Source organism: Dipodomys spectabilis, unplaced genomic scaffold (assembly GCF_019054845.1).
Source record: "Dipodomys spectabilis isolate Male_0828 unplaced genomic scaffold, ASM1905484v1 ptg000080l, whole genome shotgun sequence".
NCBI lineage: Eukaryota > Metazoa > Chordata > Mammalia > Rodentia > Heteromyidae > Dipodomys > Dipodomys spectabilis.
In genome coordinates, this window is record NW_024870757.1 from 394,823 (window position 1) to 417,316 (window position 22,494).

Here is a 22,494-nt window from a genome sequence, read left to right on the forward strand (position 1 = left end):
TGTATTGTCTCTGGCACAGAACAGATCTTCCAGGGAATATATTTCTAAATATATGAAAATTGGTTAACTTTGACTGACCTTACACATGCCATATGCTATGCTATTCCAGCTCTAGGGTTTGGTTGCAAGGCTTATTTGTTGTACCTAGTCAATTAACTGTTACCAAATTCCTTGAAGAGTGTACTGGTATTAGAATCATGAATGAGAGAATTTTATATGTATAAGAATTGGTAAGCTCAGTATTTTTATCTCACTCTGCAAATTCAACTAATTGGTTCTTAGAATTTTAGTCATTTTCATAACTATTTCTAAAAATTTAGTTCATAGATTCCATTTGGTAAAGGAATCAATATTTCCCGTCTTTGTTTGAAGAAGTGAACCCACCTGTCTTAGGGTGGGTGGATCACATTGTCTGCCTTACCCATCATCGGAAACTTCTTCTGAGTGAAGCTGAAAGCCCTGTCTTAGGTTGGTAAACTGGCATCCCCTGTTACCCGTCTCTGGCAGAAGTTCCTCTCAGGCGGAGGGGGAAGGATTCATTTATATGGAGCTTGATCTTATGTAGCTGGCTGGCTAAACTCATAAGAGAGTTTGCAGTGCACATATAATACAAGGAAGGCATAGAGAAACCATCAGTAAAAGCATTCCCAGGCCAAGGAATGACATTAGCAATCCTTTAACATAAGTCAGAGAAGGGATATAGCATTGAAATTGTTTAGTTTTTTTTAGCAGCTTTTGCCACTTTAGAGTCCAGAGGTAGGGCTTATGTAGTATTATGAGCAAGCTGATTAAGATAACGGGCTGTTTGTATGTTTTGTGTTAGTGTCACAGCAGCTGCCCCTGCGGAAGCAGCTAATGAAATAAAGGCTAAAACATCAGCTACAAGTAGTCCAACAAATCAACGAGGGAATGCCAGAATTTTTATACAAAGTTTTAGAAATATTTACAGGAAACATAACAAAAGATGGTTGCCTAACAATAAGAATGGATTTAGTTATGCTGCTATACAAGCAATTAGTAAAAGAACAATTAGAACAGGTGACATTAAAATAATTAGCTCCTACAGAGATATTAAACAGTCAATACATAATGACATCGGGTGGTGATACAAAACTCATAATATTTTTTAAAAGGGATTAATTGGGCCAGGTTATGTTGTTGAGTGCAGCCACCAGGATCCAAACATGATGTTGAGGATGCCCATTCATCCACCACAGTCCAAGATTGTACCTATTAGTAAGATTAGCTCCAGACTAGTCCATTAATTGAGAGTTAGTCCAGAAATATTGGTAACAAATGGCTATACATGCCTGCACCTTATTGGATGAGGCTCTCCTGTAGATACTACTATTTGTGAAGAATTAATGCAACCGGGTATCATATCAGATGGAGAAGAATCTGCATGAACTGGGTGTTCAGTTGAGAAAGATGTCATCTGTATATTGTACATTTGATTTTTGTCGGGGATCCAAATTTTATGATCATGAATAGCATTATAATACAGCCTGGAATGGAGCCTTTAGAGCTGGTGGTAAAGCAAAAAGGAATTCCAATGTCTGAAGCTGAGATATTTCCCATCTTGCTGTGCTGGATGAAGGGGCTGTTTTGTATGCTGATCTATTGACAAGAATGAGTACTTCAACTCCCTCCCAAGTTGTAGGGTGCACAATAGGGGGATCCGGCACGTAACCCCAATGTGTCAGAGTTTGTGTCATCTGAATGAGCCTCCACAATCCTAACGAAATGTTCAGGCAACCAGCAGGATGTACTTTCTTCCTGAAAAATAACACAAACATGTCCTCGACCCATGTTAAAACCACATCAGGCCCGTGCCAATCACCTGTTAAAGGATCCTTCCACTTAACTTGGGCAAAAGCTCTTTGCTCTTTGATCTCTTTTTTTTTTTTTTCAAAAGCCGCTGTGCTGCAGAAAGGCCATTACAGTCTAAGCTTAAAAAATTTAGTACAAATAGAGTGTGAGAAGAATATTACCAGGAAAGAAGGGGTATAATTCCCCCCCCTTTTAATTTAAAATTTTGGTGTTTTAGCAACCAATTGGCTTGTTTAACAATTTCTTGTCCTTGAGGAATATAGGGAATACTGTAAAGTGAAAAATCTGGTAAGATTTATAAAAAGTTTGTAAAGCTTGTCCAATATATCCCGGACCATTATCAGTTGTAATATATTTAGGAAGTCTCATATTGGCAAAGCCATACTCCTCAAGCTCTTCAGAGAAACAGAGAAGGAGGGAGCTATCCCAAACTCATTCTACGAAGCCAATATCACACTCATCCCCAAACCAGGCAAAGACCCAACCGAAAAGGAGAATTACAGGCCAATTTCCTTGATGAACACAGATGCAAAGATCCTTAAAAAGATTCTAGCTAACAGAATCCAGAAACACATAAAAAAAAATAATACACTATGATCAGATAGGCTTCATCCCAGAGACACAGGGATGGTTTAACATACGTAAGTCAATAAATGTAATCCAACATATCAATAGAGCCAAGGTCAAGAATCACATGATTATCGCCACAGATGCAGAAAAGGCCTTTGATAAAATTCAACATTCATTCATGCTAAAAGCTCTGGAGAAAATAGGAATAGAAGGAACATTTCTAAAAACAATAAAAGCCATTTATGACAGACCAATAGCCAATATTATACTTAATGGGGAAAAGCTACAACCAATCCTCCTAAAATCAGGAACAAGGCAAGGATGCCCACTGTCTCCACTCCTCTTCAACATAGTCCTAGAACCCTTAGCCAGGACAATAAGGCAAGAAAAAGACATTAAAGGGATCCACATAGGGAAAGAAGAAGTTAAACTATCCCTTTTTGCAGACGACATGATACTATACCTCCACGATCCCAAAAACTCCATCCCCAAACTTTTAGAAATCATAAGTCACTTCGGCAAAATAGCAGGATACAAAATAAACCCACAAAAATCAGTTGCCTTCCTATACACTGATAACGTACAGGAAGAGAGGGAAATAAAGGGAGCAACCCCATTCACAATAACCTCCCAAAAAATAAAATATTTAGGAATTAACCTAACCAAAGATGTAAAAGAATTATTTAATGAGAACTATAAAAAGTTAAAGAAAGAAATTGCAGAAGACACTAGGAAATGGAAAGACCTCCCATGCTCCTGGATAGGCCGACTTAATATAGTAAAGATGGTAATACTTCCAAAACTAATATACAAATTCAATGCAATTCCTATTAAAATCCCAATGACGTACATCACTGAAATACAGAAAACAGTCCAAAAATTTATATGGAACAACAAAAGACCTAGAATAGCCAAAACAATTCTAGGGGATAAAGACAATATGGGAGGGCTATCCATGCCGAACTTCAAACTCTACTACAGAGCTATAATAACAAAGACAGCATGGTACTGGCACAAAAACAGACCCGAAGACCAATGGAACAGAATAGAAGATCCAGAAATAAATCCACAGGCCTACAGCCAGCTGATATTCGACAAAGGAGCCAAAGACATACAATGGAAGAAACACAGCCTCTTCAACCGTTGGTGCTGGGAAAACTGGGCAGCCACATGCAGAAAACTAAAAGTGGACCCCAGCCTATCACCATGCACCAACATCAACTCAAAATGGATTAAAGACCTTAACATTAAACCTGAATCTCTGAAACTACTACAGGACAGAGTAGGAGAGACACTTGAACTAATAGGCACAGGAAGGAACTTCCTGAACAAAGTCCCAGGGTCACAACAAGTTGGAGAGAGACTCGACAAATGGGACTACCTTAAAATAAAAAGCTTCTGCACAGCTAAATCTATCGCAACTAAGCTAGAAAGACAACCAACTATTTGGGAAAAAATATTTACCAGCAATATATCAGACAAGGGGTTAACATCCTGTATATACAGGGAACTCAAGAAACTAATCCCTCCCAAACCTAACAAACCAATTACTAAATGGGCAAGGGAACTAAAGAGGGACTTCTTAAATGAAGAAATAAAAATGGCAAAGAAACACATGAGGAAATGTTCATCATTCCTGGTGGTGAAGGAAATGCAAATAAAGACAACCCTGAGATACCACCTTACCCCAGTCAGAATGTCCCACATCCACAAATCAGCCAACGACAAATGCTGGAGGGGATGTGGAGAAAGAGGAACCCTATTACACCGCTGGTGGGAATGTACACTTATACAACCACTTTGGAAAGCAGTCTGGAGGATCCTTAGAAAGCTAAAGATTGACCTCCCTTACGACCCAGTCATACCACTTCTAGGCATCTACCCTGAAAAACAGGAACCAATATACAAGGACACGTGCACCTCCATGTTTATTGCAGCACTGTTCGCAATAGCTAGGATATGGAATCAATCTAGATGCCCCACCACAGATGAATAGATCCAAAAATTGTGGTATCTATACACAATGGAATATTATGCAGCCATTAGAAATGACAAAATAATGGCATTTGCAGGGAAATGGATGGAGCTAGAAGGAATCATGTTGAGCGATGTAAGCCAAGAACGAAGAGACAAACGGTACATGGTCTCCCTGATAAGTGGATGCTAAATCCAAAAGGTTAGGTGATACGACAAAACTAACAGGACTTAAGAAACAAAGAACTCCTGCTCATCTGGTTGAACCACTTCTAAATATCCCCATGCTGCTGATCACAAATGTGGTATATAACATGTGAACACTGTTATATATTACAGACTGTGATAGACAATTTGCTCCAGGAAAGTTAGAATGAACTTGTGACTTTGAAATTATGTAATCACTTAATCACAATAAAAAAAAAAAAGAACCTCGGGGAAGGGAGGGAGGGAGGGGATGGTAGGGGGAAAACAATAGAGGGGGTAACAATGTTCAAGAGGAAGTGTACTCATTACCTCACTCATGTAACTGTAACCCTCTGTATAGTATCTTTACAATAAAAAAAAATCTTTAAAATCTTGAGGCCAAGTGTCACCCATTGTCTCTTGGCTTTTTGTTTTAAGGAATCATGTTGCGGGAGGTAAGCCAAGAGCAAAGAGACAAATGGTACATGATCTTCCTGATAAGTGGATGCTAAATCCAAAATGTTAGGTGATATGACAAAATTAACAGGACTTAAGAAACAAAGAACTCCGACTCATCTGGTCGAACCACTACTAAATATCCCCACGCTGCTGATCGCATGTATGGTGTATATGTGCACACCAGTTATATGTTATAGACCATGATAGACAATTTGCTCCAGGAAAGTTGGAATGAACTTATGACTTTAAATGAGCATCAATATTCCACAATACTGTGAAATTTGGGAAATTATGTAATCACATAATCACAATTAAGAAAAAAAAAGAACCTCAGGGAAGGTAGGGAGGGAAGGGATGGTAGGGGGAAAACAATGGAGGGGGTAACAATGCTCAATAGGAAGTGTACTCATTACCTTGCTCAAGTAACTTAACCCTCTGTATAGTATCTTTACAACAAAAAATTAAAAAAATAAAACAGGTACACATTAAAACTTTCAAACTCAAATGACAATTTTTTCTTAATGCAAGAATTACAATCATCATTGTACCAAGAAGTTAAACTTAACATATTTATGACTTTCAAAAATACATCCTAATTGTAGAACATCATTAAAAGCAAGTCACATTATACAAATACATTTTTTAACCCTCTTTTTAAGTCCAAGGGGCAGTTTTAGCAATACTAATCAAATCATCACATCACTAATTTTACCATCATGTTTCCAGTATTTATCTGTAGAGAAAAAGGACAGAACAAAGTTGGGCCACGTGGCCCCTCCTATGGAATGGGCACACAACTAATCTCACTCTTTAGGGTAAGATGAACTGCGTTTGTGCCAGCTTGTCCTCTTTCACCATGCGTGGACTCCTCCCATGTCCCATCCCACCATGTATGACCAGCTGAACTGCACTTTTGCCTGTTTACCGCTTACCCCTAAAGATAGGTCTTTTGTTGGCTTTTAAGATTTTTCCTTTTCTTATCTCTTGGTTTTTGAATGAAAATATACAGTTTTAGACAGACAAAACAGGTAACGACTTTGACAGGGTTAAACAAACTTTTATATTTAAATTTTTAATATTTATCCCCACATTTTAGCCAAGAGAACTAAATTTCAAACAGCCAATGCATTTTTGTTAAGCCAGATAACTTGATTACAGTGTAAACAGCCTTATGCATTTTAAAATACCAGATTTTTTAATTTTTTAAGTTAAAGAATCCTTAAAAACTCATTTAAAACAATGTGGAAAATTTTTTGAAATTTTTGGTGATGCCCAAACCTCATAACCTTTTAAATTTTAAACTTAAACTTACCCAATTGTTACAGCATGCTGATAATTTTTATCTTGAACATGTTCACAAACACTTACAAAACACCCACAGATGCTAAAGCCCGGGGAAAAATCAAAATCAGTTGTACATATTTTAAAACTGGTATCAATTCTAAAACAGAACTAGACAAGACAACAACCAAAGGCTGAGTTGGGGGCTAATGAGCCCCCAGTTTATCCCTACCTCAGAAAACACACTGAAGTAAACAAGACAGACAAGTGGCCACAAAGACAAAATCAGGTCTCAGTGAATGGGGCAACATCTCACCACCATTCACAAGTGGGACTCAAATCCACTTACCAGGGGACTCGAACACCCTCTACTCACCTCTGGAGGATTTTTCTTTTAGATTCCTACAAACGTTGACCCAGGGGCCTTCCAAGGTGGAGGAGATTTCCCAGTCATTTTGGGGCAAGGGAAAGAAGTCCCTAGTGGCCCTCCCCTAAGACTTACAGGTACTTCCCCCTACTCAGACCCCCTGGGCCAAGGCCCGAGGCTAAGATCTTGCTAGTGTCACTTGCAGGTGGTCAGTGGCATTTTCATCCGGCTGCAAGTTCTCCCTGCTGGTCCTTTTAAGTTATTGTTAGATCCTCCAGGTTTTTCACCCCACACTACTCCCCTACTTCTGGATCCAGAGAGGGTGGAGGAGGTGGCAGTGAAAGGTAGAAAGAGGGGTCAGTTTAAAGTGTAAGTAAAAAAGGAGGAGCTAGAGAGAAACAGATATTAAAAGGTGATGTTAGCCACCCTGCGCTGAGCTCTCACACCAGGATGAATCTGAGAGAAGAAACATTCCAAAAATTCCAAAATACATACACATAAACATTGAGACAAAATACATTTACAGCATGCTCATTGTAGACTGTCAGACAGAAAGTGCTGGCCCACTAGTGGATAGTTTACACTGATGAGGATCCGGGGGACCTCTCCCACTGGCCCAGTTGGCTGTCTTGTAGCGTGTCCCCCAAGACTCTTGCCAACCCCAATACAGAACCTGCAGGCTACACAGATACCAGACAATTACAAAGCAGCAATATTTTAACTTATAGGCCATTTGCATCATAGTGTCTCTGAATCTTTTTTCCTTTTTATTTTATTTTTTTTTTTTTGCTAAGTTTCTAAACTAATGGTTCCTTCCTCCAGGAACCAGGGGCATATTTACTTGACAAAGCAAAAGAAACTCTCTAACTGACTCTGTCCAACTTTCACTCCTCGAGCTTGAAGCATGCCCTTAAGAGCCTGCACATATAACATGCGGCTCTTACCTTGCCCCATAATTTCTTACTCCCGACTATACTTTCACCCACTCTCTTTTTCCGAACACGTCCTATTATCTTGCGGGGTCCTCTGCAGTGATCCCAGGATTTCAGGTCCCTGATCAGGCACCACTTGCTGAAGCCTGACAACAATGAAAAGGAATAATGAATTAGGGGGCAAGGACCAGAAAAATAAAGACATAAGACAAAGGATGGGGTCGGGAGGTCTGCAGCTCAAGATTGCAGCACCGTTTATTTTTAACTTTCCCTAATATATACTATTAGAAGTCAAGAGGTAACATAAGGTTACGATAATCCAGAAAAACAAGGAAAATTTCAGTAAAAACAGAGTGCAGTAAAACAAGACAAGGTCAACTGGTAGAAAGTAAAACAAACTCTGCAGACATAGCAAAGCAATCCCGGACACCAGGTGTTTTTTAAGTAAGCCAGCTCCTTGTACATGCCTTCAACTGAGCACAGGGGTCAAGATGACCTTAGAGCTTTACTGTCGGCTCCCAACAAATATCAGAGGTAATATTAAGAAAATATACTAGGAAACGAATTCCACTAATATAGCTTACAGTTACTTGATTTGAACTCCTTTAATCATGGGATAATCTTATGTGTTAGTATATGATTTCATAAATGACTTTAACTATATGAAGATGTAATAGTCATACTACAAACATTTTGAAGCCCTTTTGTGACTTAATTTTACAAATATTTAAAATTGTGTTGCATTTCTGCTTTGCTGTTTAAGAAAAAGATGTTTCACACACACAAAAAAAAAGATGTAGCCTATTTCCATCACAAAGTACGACTAGGCCAGGAACAAGAAGGAAATCCTGTCATTTGCTGCCACATCTGTAGAAGTACACATCGCTGTGGAAAATGCAGGAAGTCAGACACAGAAGGCCAAATGTATGTTCTTGAAACACACAAGAACAGGGCAGAGAAATTGTCAGCAAGATCAGAAGAGTCCAGGTGAGGAATGGAGTCACATGCAATGAGGTAGACCAGAAACCCAGGGTGAGGAGTCACTGCTGATCCTCTCCTGAGCACAGTGACAAATTTCTGCTTCAAAATCACCACTGATAATGATGAAAATGAGTAGGGAATTAGAGAATGAAGCTACCTCCTCAGAAAAAAACCAGGCATGGATTGGAAAGATTAACATCATGAAAATGGCAATACTTCCCAAGGCTATCTACAAATTCAACGCAATACCTATCAAAATTCCAACCCCATTCTTCAAGGAAATAGAAGAGGCAATCCAAAAATTCATATGGAACGATAAAAGACCCCAAATGGCAAAAACGCTCCTCAATGGAAAGAACACTGCTGGAGGAATATCAATACCAAATTTCAAACTCTACTATAAAGCCATAGTAATCAAAACAGCTTGGTATTGGCATAAGAACAGACCTCAGGACCAATGGAATAGAATTGAAAAACCAGAAATGAACCTACTGACCTATAGCCATCTAAACTTTGATAAAGGAACTAAAACAATAGAATAGAAGAAAGACAGCCTCTTCAGTAAATGGTGCTGGCAAAATTGGTTAACTACTTGTAGAAAACTAAAGCTAGATCCTTATATATCACCCTGCACCAGAATCAACTCCAAATGGATCAAAGACCTCGAAGTCAAAGCAGACACTCTGAAAACATTACAGGATGGAATAGGAGAAACCCTAGGTCTCCTTGGCTCAGGCCAAAATTTTCTGAATAGAGACCCGGAAACACAACAAATCAAAGAAAGGTTGGACAAATGGGATTGCATAAAGTTGCAGAGCTTCTGCATGGCAAAGGACATAGCTACCAAGATCAATAGAAAGCCCACGGATTGGGAGAAGATCTTTACTGGCCATACAACAGACAAGGGTCTCATATCTAAAATATACTTGGAACTCAAAAAATTAAATCCCCCAACAACAAATCCTCAAAGAAACAACTGCCCAATAAACAAGTGGGCGAAAGACTTAAAGAGAAAGTTCTCTGAAGAAGAAAGAAGGATGGCCAATAGACACATGAAGAAATGCTCAACATCCCTAGCCATAAAAGAAATGCAAATCAAAACAACATTGAGATACCACCTCACTCCAGTTAGAATGGCAAAAATCAAGAACTCTAACAACAACAGATGCTGGAGGGGATGTGGATAGAAGGGAACCTTACTTCATTGTTGGTGGGAATGTAAACTTGTTCAACCACTTTGGAAAGCAGTATGGAGGTTCCTCAAAAGACTCCACATAGAACTCCCCTATGACCCAGCAATCCCACTTTTGGGCATTTACCCAAATGTTTACAAACAAGACCACACTAAAGCTACCAGCACAACTATGTTTATTGCAGCATTATTTACCATAGCTAAGATATGGAACCAACCCAGATGCCCCTCAGTAGATGAATGGATCAAGAAAATGTGGTATATATACACAATGGAATTCTATGCCTCCATCAGAAAGAATGACATTGCCCCATTTGTTAGGAAATGGAAAAACTTGGAAAAAATTATATTAAGCGAAGTAAGCCAGGCCCAAAGAAACATAGGCCCCATGGTTTCCCTTATTTGCAATATCTAGTATATGTATGAGTCAAGCGGAAAGGTCAGATAATGTGATGTTAGGAAAATGAAGTCTTAGATATGTATTTTAATGTTTTTTTCTTTCATGCATGTGTTTCTAACGCATTTGTAAGATTATTTCTTTGTTGCTTTGTATGTCCCCTCCCCTGCTTTCACTATATTAGATGTCAGTATAACTTGTGGAGGAGATGGGGAAAAACAAGTCGTTTAAGGATACAGGTAGACCTTTTGCAACAATGAGAAGTACAAGTTGTCATGTCCAAAACAAGCTTTACAACCTCGGTGGGGGGGGGGAAGGGGGGGGAAGGATTGGGACTAGGGGGGGAGGGGGGAGGCTGAGAAGGGATGTGAAGGGTAAACAAAGGAGGAGGCTGCCATACTTGGTAAGAAATGTACGCATTATCCTACCCATGTAATTGTAACCCCTCTGTACAGTATGTTCACAAATAAAATAAAGAAAGAAAAAAAGAAAACCCACGGATTGGGAGAAGATCTTCAATAGGCACACAACAGACAAGGGTCTCATATCTAAAATATACTTGGAACTCAAAAAATTAAATCCCCCAACAACAAATCCTCAAAGAAACAACTGCCCAATAAATAAGTGGGCTAAAGACTTAAAGAGAAATTTCTCTGAAGAAGAAAGAAGGATGGCCAATAGACACATGAAGAAATGCTCAACATCCTTAGCCATAAAAGAAATGCAAATCAAAACAACATTGAGATACCACCTCAACCCAGTTAGAATGGCAAAAATCAAGAAATCTAACAACAACCTGCTGGAGGGGATGTGGACAGAGGGGAACCTTACTTCATTGTTGGTGGGATTGTAAACTTGTTCAACCACTTTGGAAAGCAGTATGGAGGTTCCTCAAAAGACTTCACATAGAGCTCCCCTATGACCCAGCAATCCCACTTTTGGGCATTTACCCAAATGTTTAGAAACAAGACCACACTAAAGCTACCAGCACAACTATGTTTATTGCAGCATTATTTACCATAGCTAAGATATGGAACCAACCCAGATGCCCCTCAGTAGATGAATGGATCAAGAAAATGTAGTATATATACACAATGGAATTCTATGCCTCCATCAGAAAGATTGACATTGCCCCATTTGTTAGGAAATGGAAAAACTTGGAAAAAATTATATTAAGTGAAGTAAGCCAGGCCCAAAGAAACATAGGTCCCATGGTTTCCCTTATTTGCAATATCTAGTATATGTATGAGTCAAGCGGAAAAGGTCAGATAATATGATGTTAGGAAAATGAACCCTTAGATATGTATTTTAATGTTTTTTTCTTTCATGCATTTGTTTCTGATGCATTTATAAGATTATTTCTTTGTTGGGTTGTATGTCCCTCCCCCACAGTATAACCCCTGCTTTCACTATATTTGATGTCAGTATAACCTGTGGAGGAGATGGGGACAAACAAGTCGTTTAAGGATTCAGGTGGACCTGTTGCAACAATGAGAAGTACAAGTTGTCATGTCGAAAACAAGCTTTACATCGTTGGTGCGGGGGCGGGGGGGGGGGGGAAGAGAGGCTGGGAAGGGACGTGAAGAGTAAACAAAGGAGTAGGCTGCAATGCTTGATATCGTGCCCATGTAATTGTAACCCCTCTGCACAGTATGTTCACCAAAAAAATAAAATGAAATAAAATAAAGAAACAACCAGGCATGAAAAGAGATCACTCATCACCCTGCTTTCAGGAATATGCAGGAAATGCTTACCTCTAATCTCCAAATGGGGTCTCTAGGGATGAAAACATTTTTAGAAAAAATTGGCCATTATTGCCAAAGAAACGACTGTACAGAAATGTCTTATTCTATTTTCTTTCTTTTCTTGTGCCAGTCCAGGGGTTTGAACTCTGGGCCTGGATGCTGTTGCTGAGCTCTTTTATTCCAGACTGGCACTCTACCACCAGAGAGTGGAGATAAGAAACTCATGTGCTTTCTTTACCAGGCTGGCTTTGAACCTTGATTGCCTAATATCAGGCTCCTGAGTTTGCATCAGTACACCCATCCACTTTTCTTTTCTAACAGCATATATGATGATAAAACAAAAGCAGACTGAGATGAGGACAGATGGGAAGGTGGCTCAGTGGTAGAGTGCTTGCCTCGCATGCATGAAGCCCTGGGTTCAATTCCTCAGCAGCACATACATAGAAAAAGCCAGAAGTGGTGCTGTGGCACCAATGGTAGAGTGCTAGCCTTGAGCAAAAGCAGCTCAAGAACAGTGCCAAGGCCCTGAGTTCAATTCTCAGAATGGGAAAAAAAAAGGGAAGGGACACTTAGGGTAAGAAACTTTGGGGACACATGGCTTATACACCACTGAGGTTGTTTACAGACAGCCATCTCAAGTTGTGCCTCAGTGTCTCCTGCTGGCCTACTGGGATCTAGGAGAAATAAGAGACTGCACCACTCCCCTGCCCCCTGGAGAAGCACCCACGAGAAAGTGAAAAGTGTCTTGATAATTGTCCCATGGGGGAAAAGAAAAAGTTTTCTGAGAACTTGGCTTGCCACACCAGGTGAAGGGAAAATCACCGCTCCCGTGGGAGACGACCACAGCTGCCGCCCTCCTGGACCCCTTTCTAAGGAGCCCTCTGCAGCTCTGAAGTGCCCATGTGTGTCTCAGAAACGACCCGCCCTGCCACACACATCCTGAGAGAAGAGGCGAGCACTTGTGTTCACTGCCACTGGAGAGGCGCAGCCTGCAGGAGAGACCCCAGGTTCCACACTCTGGGTAAGGGATCAATTTAGGAGCAGGGATTCTGGAGTGAACCGGGTTGCATAACAAAGAAACAGGGAAGGATAGGAATGGGCTAGGACAGTGAAAAAAACAGGGGTTCCAGGCCCCTCACCCCAGGACCTGTTGGTTCCTAACATTGACTCCCCTCACAGAGTCTGTCCTGGTTTATGACAAGTGAGGAGGAATCCTGATTGTCCAGGGGCTGGGGAAGATGTGTTCACATAAGCGACTCTAGAATGGAATTTGAGCCTAAAATTGCCCCCTCTCTGCTCTGACATCCACCTCCTTCTTAACCCCCAACATCCTCAACGCAGACCTGGTTCATCTTCCCGGTATTTCTTCTGTGAAATGTGGGCTCTGTGTTGAGGAAGGGGTGACACCTGGGAACCACTTCTGCAGCAAGCGTATTGAAGTATAAGTGCATGTGACTCCGGGAACATGTCACCCATGTTTCAAGTTTCTTTCTTTAGCCAGTCAGAGAGCTTGAACTTGAGTCTTGCCCATGTTCCTTGAGCCCTTTTTGCTCAAGGCTAGGCCTCTACCACTTGGAGCCAGATATCTACTTTCAGTTTGCTGATGCTTAACTTGAGAGAAGAGTCTCAGAGACTTTCCTTCTCTGGGCTGACTTTGAATTGGGAATCCAAGGTCTCAGCCCCTTAGTAGCTAGGATTGCAGTCTTGAACCACTAGGGCCTCCCTTGTTTAGAATCTTAGATCTGATTCTACAGAGGAGAAATGCAGCCGCCTTCACCTCAGGACCAGACTCACCATCCCTTAATGCCATTTCTCCAAGTTCACCCATTTCCCTGAACATGCCATCTTCCTCTTCCCAATGGATGAATAGAATTGGATTTTTCCTAATACATAAGATACATTCGGACATTATTTCCGGTGGTCTGAAGGCTGGATGGAGAATGTTCAGTTCCCTTGGCACCATGAAGGCCTCAGTTTCCCAAGCCAGAGCCTCTGAATGAGACTCACGGAACAGAGTGGATGGGAGATGCCCATGTGTCTATGGGGGTGATCCTCTTAGCCCAGACTGTGGTTGGATTTGTGGGTAATTTGTCTCTTCTCTCCCATTATCTATTCCTTTCCTGCATGGGGAACAGGATGAGAGCCACAGACTTGATTATTAGGCACTTAATTGTGGCCAACTTCTTAAGTCTTCTGTGTAGGGGTATTCCCCAAACCATGGTGGCTTGGGGCTGGAGAAATTTCTTCAATGATGTGCAGTGCAAAATGGTCTTCTATCTTTACCGAGTGGGCAGGGGGGTGTCCATCGGTAGCACTTGCTCCCTGAGCATCTTCCTTGCTGTCAGCATCAGCCAGGGGGACTCCAGGTGGGCAGGGCTGAAGGGGAGAGCCCACAAGCACATTGTCTCCACCGTCTACCTCAGCTGGGGGGTCTTCCTCCTGGTGAGCATTGTTTGTCTTATGTTCATGACCGGACCCAAAGCACAGGACAACATGACGAGCTTAAAGGCCTATGGATACTGTTCTTCCATGCGTCAGGACCCAGCTGCTAATGTGCTGTACGTGGCCATGCTCTCAGTACCTGATGTTCTGTGTCTGGGGCTCATGCTCTGGGGCAGCACCTCCATGCTCTTCGTCCTGTACAGACACAAGCAGAGAATGCGACACATCCAGAGGATCAGCGTCTCCACCAGAACCTCTCTCGAGTCCAGAGCCACCATAATCATCCTCCTCCTGTTGAGTACCTTTGTCTCCTTTTATACCATGCCCTGCATCTGTCAGACTTGCTTGACTGTGATTTACAACCCCAGCCCTGTGCTGCACCATATGGTGGCATTTGGTATGGGCTGTTTCCCATCCCTCAGCCCTTTCCTGCTCATGAGCAGACACTCCACTCCCTGCAGCCTCCTCTTCACCTGCACAAAGAAGAAGATAGTGGTCCTCCCCTGAGGACCACCAAGCTTGCATCTCTGCTGAACTTTGCTTGGCCATTCTACAATCTCCACAAATAGATATGTCATCTGCTAAGAGATAGAGGTGTGCACACACCTCCACACCTATGCATTTGTGTGCTGTATATCTGTGTGTGTATTCATCTGTCTCTGTTTTGCTGGCCCACAGAATTATATGAAAGTGGAAATGTGAGATTTTGAAATAACGCTTATTAGGTCATGTCAACTTCCTCCAGAGAATCTGCCCCATTAATTGGTAGTCATGTCAAATTCAAGATAAACTGGTTAAAATCACTTAACATGTTTTCCTAATTCCATTTAGTGTCTTTTGATTTTTTTTTCTTTTTTAATAGTTCCCTATGCAATGAAGCAAATCATTCTTTTTTTTTTTAATTTTATTTTATTTTATTTGAGAACATACTGTACAGAGGGGTTACAATTACATGGGCAGGATAATGCATACATTTCTTACCAAGCATTGCAGCCTCCTCCTTTGTTTACCCTTCACCTCCCTTCCCAGCCTCCCCCCTCCCCCCCACCCAATTGTACCCCCCTCCCCCCCACACACACCGACATTGTAAAGCTGGTTTTGACATGACATTTTGTACTTCTCATTGTTGCAACAGGTCCACCTGAATCCTTAAACGACTTGTTTGTCCCCATCTCCTCCACAAGTTATACTGACATCAAATATAGTGAAAGCGGGGGTTACACTGTGGGGGAGGGACATACAAAGCAACAAAGAAATAATCTTATAAATGCGTTAGAAACACATGCATGAAAGAAACAAAAACATTAAAATACATATTTGAGGGTTCGTTTTCCTAACATCACATTCACTGACTTTTTCCACTTGACTCATACCTATACTAGATATTGCAAATAAGGGAAACCATGGGACCTATGTTTCTTTGGGCCTGGCTTACTTCACTTAATATAATTTTTTCCAAGCCTTTCCATTTCCTAACAAATGGGGCAATGTCATTCTTTCTGATGGAGGCATAGAATTCCATTGTGTATATATACCACATTTTCTTGATCCATTCATCTACTGAGGGGCATCTGGGTTGGTTCCATATCTTAGCTATGGTAAATAATGCTGCAATAAACATAGTTGTGCTGGTAGCTTTAGTGTGGTCTTGTTTGTGAACATTAGGGTAAATGCCCAAAAGTGGGATTGCTGGGTCATAGGGGAGTTCTATGTGAAGTCTTTTGAGGAACCTCCATACTGCTTTCCAAAGTGGTTGAACAAGTTTACATTCCCACCAACAATGAAGTAAGGTTCCTTTCTGTCCACATCCTCTCCAGCATCTGTTGTTGTTTGTTTCTTGATTTTTGTTGTTCTAACTGGAGTGAGGTGATATCTCAATGTTGTTTTGATTTGCATTTCTTTTATGGCTAGGGATGTTGAACATTTCTTCATGTGTCTATTGGCCATCCTTCTTTCTTCACCCTGCACCAGAATCAACTCCAAATGGATCAAAGACCTTGAACTCAAAGCAGACACTCTGAAAACATTACAGGATGGAATAGGAGAAACCCTGGGTCTCCTTGGCTCAGGCCGAAATTTTCTGAATAGAGACTCGGAAACACAACAAATCAAAGAAAGGTTGGACAAATGGGATTGCATGAAGTTGCAGAGCTTCTGCAGGGCAAATGACATAGCTAGCAAGATCAATAGAAAGCCCACGGATTGGGAGAAGATCTTCACTAGCCATACAACAGACAAGGGTCTCATATCTAAAATATACTTGGAACTCAAAAAATTAAACCACCCAACAACAAATCCTCAAAGAAGCAAATCATTCTTAAGCCCTTTCTGTTCTGGAGAAGAAAGTAGTTAGAAAGAAAATAGCAGCTGGGTGTTGGTGGTTGATGCCTGTATTCTGAGTTCCTGAGGAAGTAGGATCTAAGGATCACAGTTCAAACCAGTCTAGGCAGAAAACTCTGAGACTCTCATCTCCAATAAACCAGTAAAAAAAGAAAACAAAAAAAAAGATGTTGGTAGTGCTGTGGCTGAGGTGGTAGAGCGTTAGCCTTGAGCAAAATTGTCCCAGGGATAGAACGGAGGCCCAGAGTTCAAGCCCCAGGACTGGCACAAAAAAGGAAAGAGAGAATGAGGGACACAGACATACAGACAAATAGAGACAGACAGAGAGGAGATATGGAAAGCGAGCAAAAAAGAAGGAAAGAAGGAAGGAAGGAAGGAAGGAAGCAAGCAAGCAAGCAAGCAAGCAAGCAAGGAAGCATTCAAGGAAGCAAGGAAACAAGGAAGGAAGGAAGGAAACAAGGAACGAAGGAAGAAAGGAAGAGAGGGAAGAAGGAAGGGGGGAGGAAGAAAGGAAGGAAGGTAGGAAGAAAGGAAGGAAGCTGGGAAGGAAAGAAGGAAGGAATGAAGGGAGTCCTGCTGGTGTAGCTCTCACCACAAACATCAAGGCTCCTTCCTGACAGTTACTCCCTTTGTCTTGTCTGTGCTTATTTCTTCCACATAATTTATTTTCACAACTCTTTTCCTTGGAGGTCTATGTTGCATATCTCTTGACTTTCTGCTAATTCAACAAGTACGTTAAGTATACTTTTGAAAAGCACATTTTTTTTAATGGAAAGTTGCTTTTAAAACACGAAAGCTCATTGAGAAAGTCCCTTGCTTGGCTATTGTGACATTTCCTGCAGTGCTCCTCATGTCCCTTTTTATGAGGTCCCTTTACCACAGCCTCTGGGGAGCAGGTCTGGGCTGCTGTGCTGAATGACAGGCAGGGCCCTCCGGTCCAGGGATCTCCACCTCCACCCTTTACTTCTCAGGAATGAACATCAGGGTGACAGCAAGCCAGAAGTAGTACTGATGCCCCGGGGACAGCCACCAGCCCTGATCACAAAAGCTCAGGAACAGGCCCCAGGCCCTGAGTTCAAGTCCTGGGACCAGCACAGAAAAGGAAAGCAAACAGATGGCAGGCCTGTCTCCAGGAGCCATCCCGGGACTATGTTAGGTATTGAGTGGACTGTGGGCTCTGAGCCAGGTGCCTCTTCCTGATCCTGAAGGTCCTATAGCCACCCCCACAACAAAAAGGCTTGAACCACAGGCCCTGCCATCCCTGTACTCCCTCCCCCCACAATCGCTTTAGTCAGATTCCCTCCACGCCCCACGCCCTTAATCCAGCCCAAAGTCATTCCACCCAGCACATGCGTGCTGGGGTCTCCTTGGGGAGCTGTCTGGTGTCATCATTAACCTCACACACACCTGGTCCTCTCCTGACCCGTGGTGTTCCCGTGCCCAGAGGTCCTCCCCATCTGAGTCACATTGGAGAGCAGGTATGTGGAGTTAGCCTCCTGAGGTATGGGCAGTGGGCGTCCTCCACCAGCTCCCTGCCTTCTGAGGGGATGCAGGCTTTCCCTGCCCCCACCCCACCACCTCTGAGCACTGGCTCCCCAGGAAGACCCCACCCTCCTCACACCTCACACTGTCTTGAGCATGGTCCAAATCCAAGACAACCCACGCCCCGCGCTTCCCATCCCCCACAGCGCTCAGCAATGCTCCACGCGCTTTTCCTCTTTTTTTTTTTTTTTTTTTTGGGTCTGCCGTGGGGCTTAAACTCTGGACCTAGGAGCTCTCCCTCAGCATTTCAGCTCAAGGTTGGGCTCTGCACACCATGCACCCCTGCAGTCCACTGGAAACACAGCCACCCATCGTCATGCTGATGTGCAGCCCTGCCTGGACTCGTTACTTCTGGAGAGTTCCCACATTCAGGACGTCTCTCTCCATCTCTGTCTCCTTTCTTCCTGAGCACCATCCATTCTATGCCACCATCTTGTACGAATCCCTTTCCTGTTCCCTGGGTCCTTGCCATGCAGTGGCCTGACCCCCAACTCCTGCTCCCCTGCCGCACAACTGCCCGCCAGAGCTCACAGCCAGCTCCTGACTTGACTTCATTCACAGCAGCACCTGGTGACTATGCTCAATATGAAGGAGGGATGAGACACGCTCACCTCTCACTCCTGGGGATGACTTGAAGCTCCTGACAAATCCTTCCAGGAAAAATGGGTTGTGACACAAAGGTGGGACTCAGCCCTTGAACCAGTTGGGAGGTCAGCTGCCCCCCACACCCTGCATCCTTAGCTTGGGGGCTCTGGTCCCATCCCTTGTGCACCTCCTGCTGGTAGAGCAGGCCACACTGTGGTCGCCATCCTCACAAAACCAACAGCCTGGCGAATCCCTGCCATTGGGATCAAAACAGGAGAATCCAGAAGCGCCAAGAAAGTCCTGGGGAGGATTTGGGGGGAAGCACTCATGCCAGGTCAGATCTGGGAGTAACCATTGACTGACGCCTACGACAAGCACCATCTGACTTGTGTCCGAGGGTCACACCAGAGTCCTGGCATGATGGTGGCCACTATTGCATACTGCACACACCTTGCCTTGTCAGGTACCTGCCAGACTGTATCTACCTTCCCATTGCTTCTACTTCATTAAAATACCTAGCTACTCATTTCTTCTTACGGAGAAAACTTTAAAACAGACAGATCCTTGGTATAAAGACTCTTTTGGTGGAGGGGTGCAGCGGGAAATCAGTAGTGGGGCTTGAACTCAGAGCCTGGGTGCTGTCCCTGAGCTCTTTTCCTCATGTCTAGCGCTCTACCACATGGAGCTTAGTGCCACTTCTAGGTTCTGGTAAGGAATTGAAGAGTCTCCTGGACTTTTCTGCCCAGGCTGGCTTTGAACTGTGGTCCTCAGAATCTCAGCCTCAGTAGCTAGGATGACAGGTGGAAGCCACAGGTGTCCAGGGTCTTACTCTTCAAATTGTCCAGGACTGGTTGAGCCACACTTGCAAATATGGGTGGAATGTAACGTGGGCATGGTGCATGATCTTTCAATGCATTGTTGAAATTACTTGCAGGTATGTTATGAAATATTTTACATCTGTGCTCTTCAAGGAAATAGGTGTCTAATCTTGTCTCTAGTCTGTTCTCATTTTGGTATGAGAGGGAGTTTGGTAGCCTTCTTCCTTTCCTGGTTTTTTAACCTGTCTGAGGGGCATTGGTGATAACTCTGAACACCTGGTGAAACCTTCAGTGAATCTATTTACTGCTTGATTACAGATATAGTTAGGTGACTAAAATCATCTTGGATCAAACCTGAGGGGTCCAACATACAAAGAAGTGAATCCATTTCTTGTATGTTTTTTAATGTGTTGGATTGAGTTTCTAATATACTTCCCAGTGACAACTTGAATTTAAACTGTTATGATATTCTAGTTTTCTTAGTTGATGTCTTCACTGTTCTTGCATGAAGGCTTGTCAGTCTTAGCTATCTTCCCAAGGAAAGTTCTTACCTTCCCTGATTTTTTTTGTCAGTCCTGAGGCTTGAACTTTGGGCCTGAGCACTCTCCCTCAGCTCTTCAGCTCAAGGCGAATACTCTTATCACTTGAGCCACAGTGGCCACTTCCAGTTTTCTGGTGGTTTATTGGAGATGAGTCTCATGGACTTTCCTGCCTCAGCTGGCTTTGAACCATGATCCTAAGATCTCAGCCTCCTGAGTAGCAAGGATTACAGGCATGAGACACCAGTGCTCAGCTTCTTTCACTGATTTTTTAAATTGTTCTTTTAATCTCCATTTTTTCATTTTTACCCTGATTTTTGTGTTTGTGTCTATGTGTGTGTCTGTCCTAAGGCTTGAACTCAGGGCCTGGGCTGTTGCTAAGCTTCTTAAGCTCCAGGCTAGTGTGCTACCACAAAGCTCTGCTTTGTAGATTCTCGGGATAGTTTATTGATAATAAGCCTCATTTACATTTCTGCTGCCTTTGAACCACAATCCTAAGATCTGAGCTTCTGGAGTAGCTCTGATTAGTGGTGAGCAGCCATCAGTGCCTAGCTGGCTCTATGGGGATTTTAGGATTATTTTTCTTTTCTGGGGGGGGGGGGGTCCAGTTGTGGGGCCTGAACTCTGGGCCTGAGCACTGTCCCTCATCTCTTCAGCTCAAGGCTAGCACTCTACCACTTGAGCCACAGCGCCACTTCCAGCTTTTTTTTTCCTGCTTATGTGGTGCTGAGGAATTGAACCCAGGGCCTCAAGCATACAAGGCAAGTGCTCTACCACTGAGCCAACTTCCCAGACCTTATGATTATCTTTCTATCCACTGTTCTGGGTTTGCTTTTAGACTGTGCTTCATCATTGATTGCTTTTGAGACAGCAGACTATTTTCATGCCAGGCACGCACAGCTGTAAATTCCCTGAGAAGCTTTTGCTGCATCCCAGAGTTTCTAGAAAGTTGTGCTATGGTTTTGATTCTTAAAATTGTAAACTTGTTCCTTCATTTGATCCTTAAGTCTTATGGCTGACTTTGGGCTCGATAGCCTATCATTTGATGACAGGGGTCTTAAGCCAACATTCTAACTTGGTCTGGATTTACGGGTCCATGGCCTCCAGTAGTACTAGTTCATGAAACTGGGGCAGCAGTAGGCATCTGTGTGCTGGCTCGCTGTGTGTCAGCAGAGGGTAATGGTCTTTATCTCATCAGCCTAACTTGGGTTTCATGTCTCCCCTGCTCTCGTGGGACAAGCAACTGGGGCTCCCTTTCAGATCTGTTCCCATTTGCTTGCGACAGTTTTCTACCCGGATTTTTCAGTTTTCAGGCTTGGCTGGTGAAGTGTCATCTCTATGCAGTGTTGGTTTATAACTGGGCTGGGCCACCACTCCCCCCTGGCTGACAGGCACAGGGTAGAGGTGGGTCACTGCTTTACACTTCGGGCAGATGTATACAGATCCGGAAAATACTGTCAGCTTTATGTTAGATATCAATTCCCCACCACCAAATAGCTCCAAATTTTAATATACTATCTATTGCCATCTACTCCTTTCTATCTCGTATATTTGTCTGTTCTACTAAAAAACAACTTTCCATGAAGAACAAAGCCTGGCACCTACAGGAAAATGGATGGAACTGGAATTCATCATACATCTTGGGAATGAAAACAAGCCAGACAAGAAATGTAAATACATTTTTCCCAGGTGGAATACAGACTCTAAAGACACAAACCTAGCCTTGTGCCCGTGGCTCACTCTTGTCATCCTAGCTACTCAGAAGGCTGAGATATGAGGATCACTGTTCAAAGCCAGCCAGGGCAAGAAAGTCCATGAGACTCTTATCTCCAATAAACCACCAGAAAACCAGAAGTGAGGCTGTGGCTCAGGTGGTAGAGTGCTCGCCCTCAGCTGAAGAGCTGAGGCACAGCAGCCAGGACCAGAGTTCAATCCACATGAGTAAACAAAACAAAAAAGATATAAAGCTGTAAAGGAGACTCACACTGATGTCTTCTACCACAGGGGCTTTGGGCATGCGTTCCATACCCAGTGGGAAACCCAGGCTTTGAGACAATGCTATGTGCTCATCCAAAAACATGGATGATTTTCCCAGTGTAGGGGTGTGTCTCAGTGAACAGTAAGAGGACTTGAGCAGTAGGAGGATGTGAAGAGTAGGAGGATGTGAAGAGTAGGGCCTCAACAGGCAGCCCAGGTCCTTGTCCAGCTCTGCCACAGCAGGCAGCATGCCTAGGGGTCAGGACACCCAGTGTAAGTGCTTAGGACTAAGTGTCCTCACAGAAAATGGCAGAGACCAAGGCTCCAAGACATTCCC

The 22,494-nt window shown here is 42.9% G+C and overlaps 1 protein-coding gene across 1 annotated transcript; it reads left to right on the forward strand.

Moving 5' to 3' along the window:
• Nucleotides 1-13,954: 13,954 nt before the first annotated feature.
• On the forward strand, nt 13,955-14,863 carry LOC122110574 (vomeronasal type-1 receptor 4-like). Its single transcript, XM_042683160.1, has one exon. It carries the CDS (start codon nt 13,955-13,957, stop codon nt 14,861-14,863), a length of 909 nt encoding a protein of 302 aa, XP_042539094.1.
• Nucleotides 14,864-22,494: the final 7,631 nt, after the last annotated feature.

Bases quoted from the DNA above. Each gene is read 5' to 3' on its own strand.
- LOC122110574 (XM_042683160.1), top strand. From the start codon at position 13,955: ATGGGGGTGATCCTCTTAGCCCAGACTGTGGTTGGATTTGTGGGTAAT.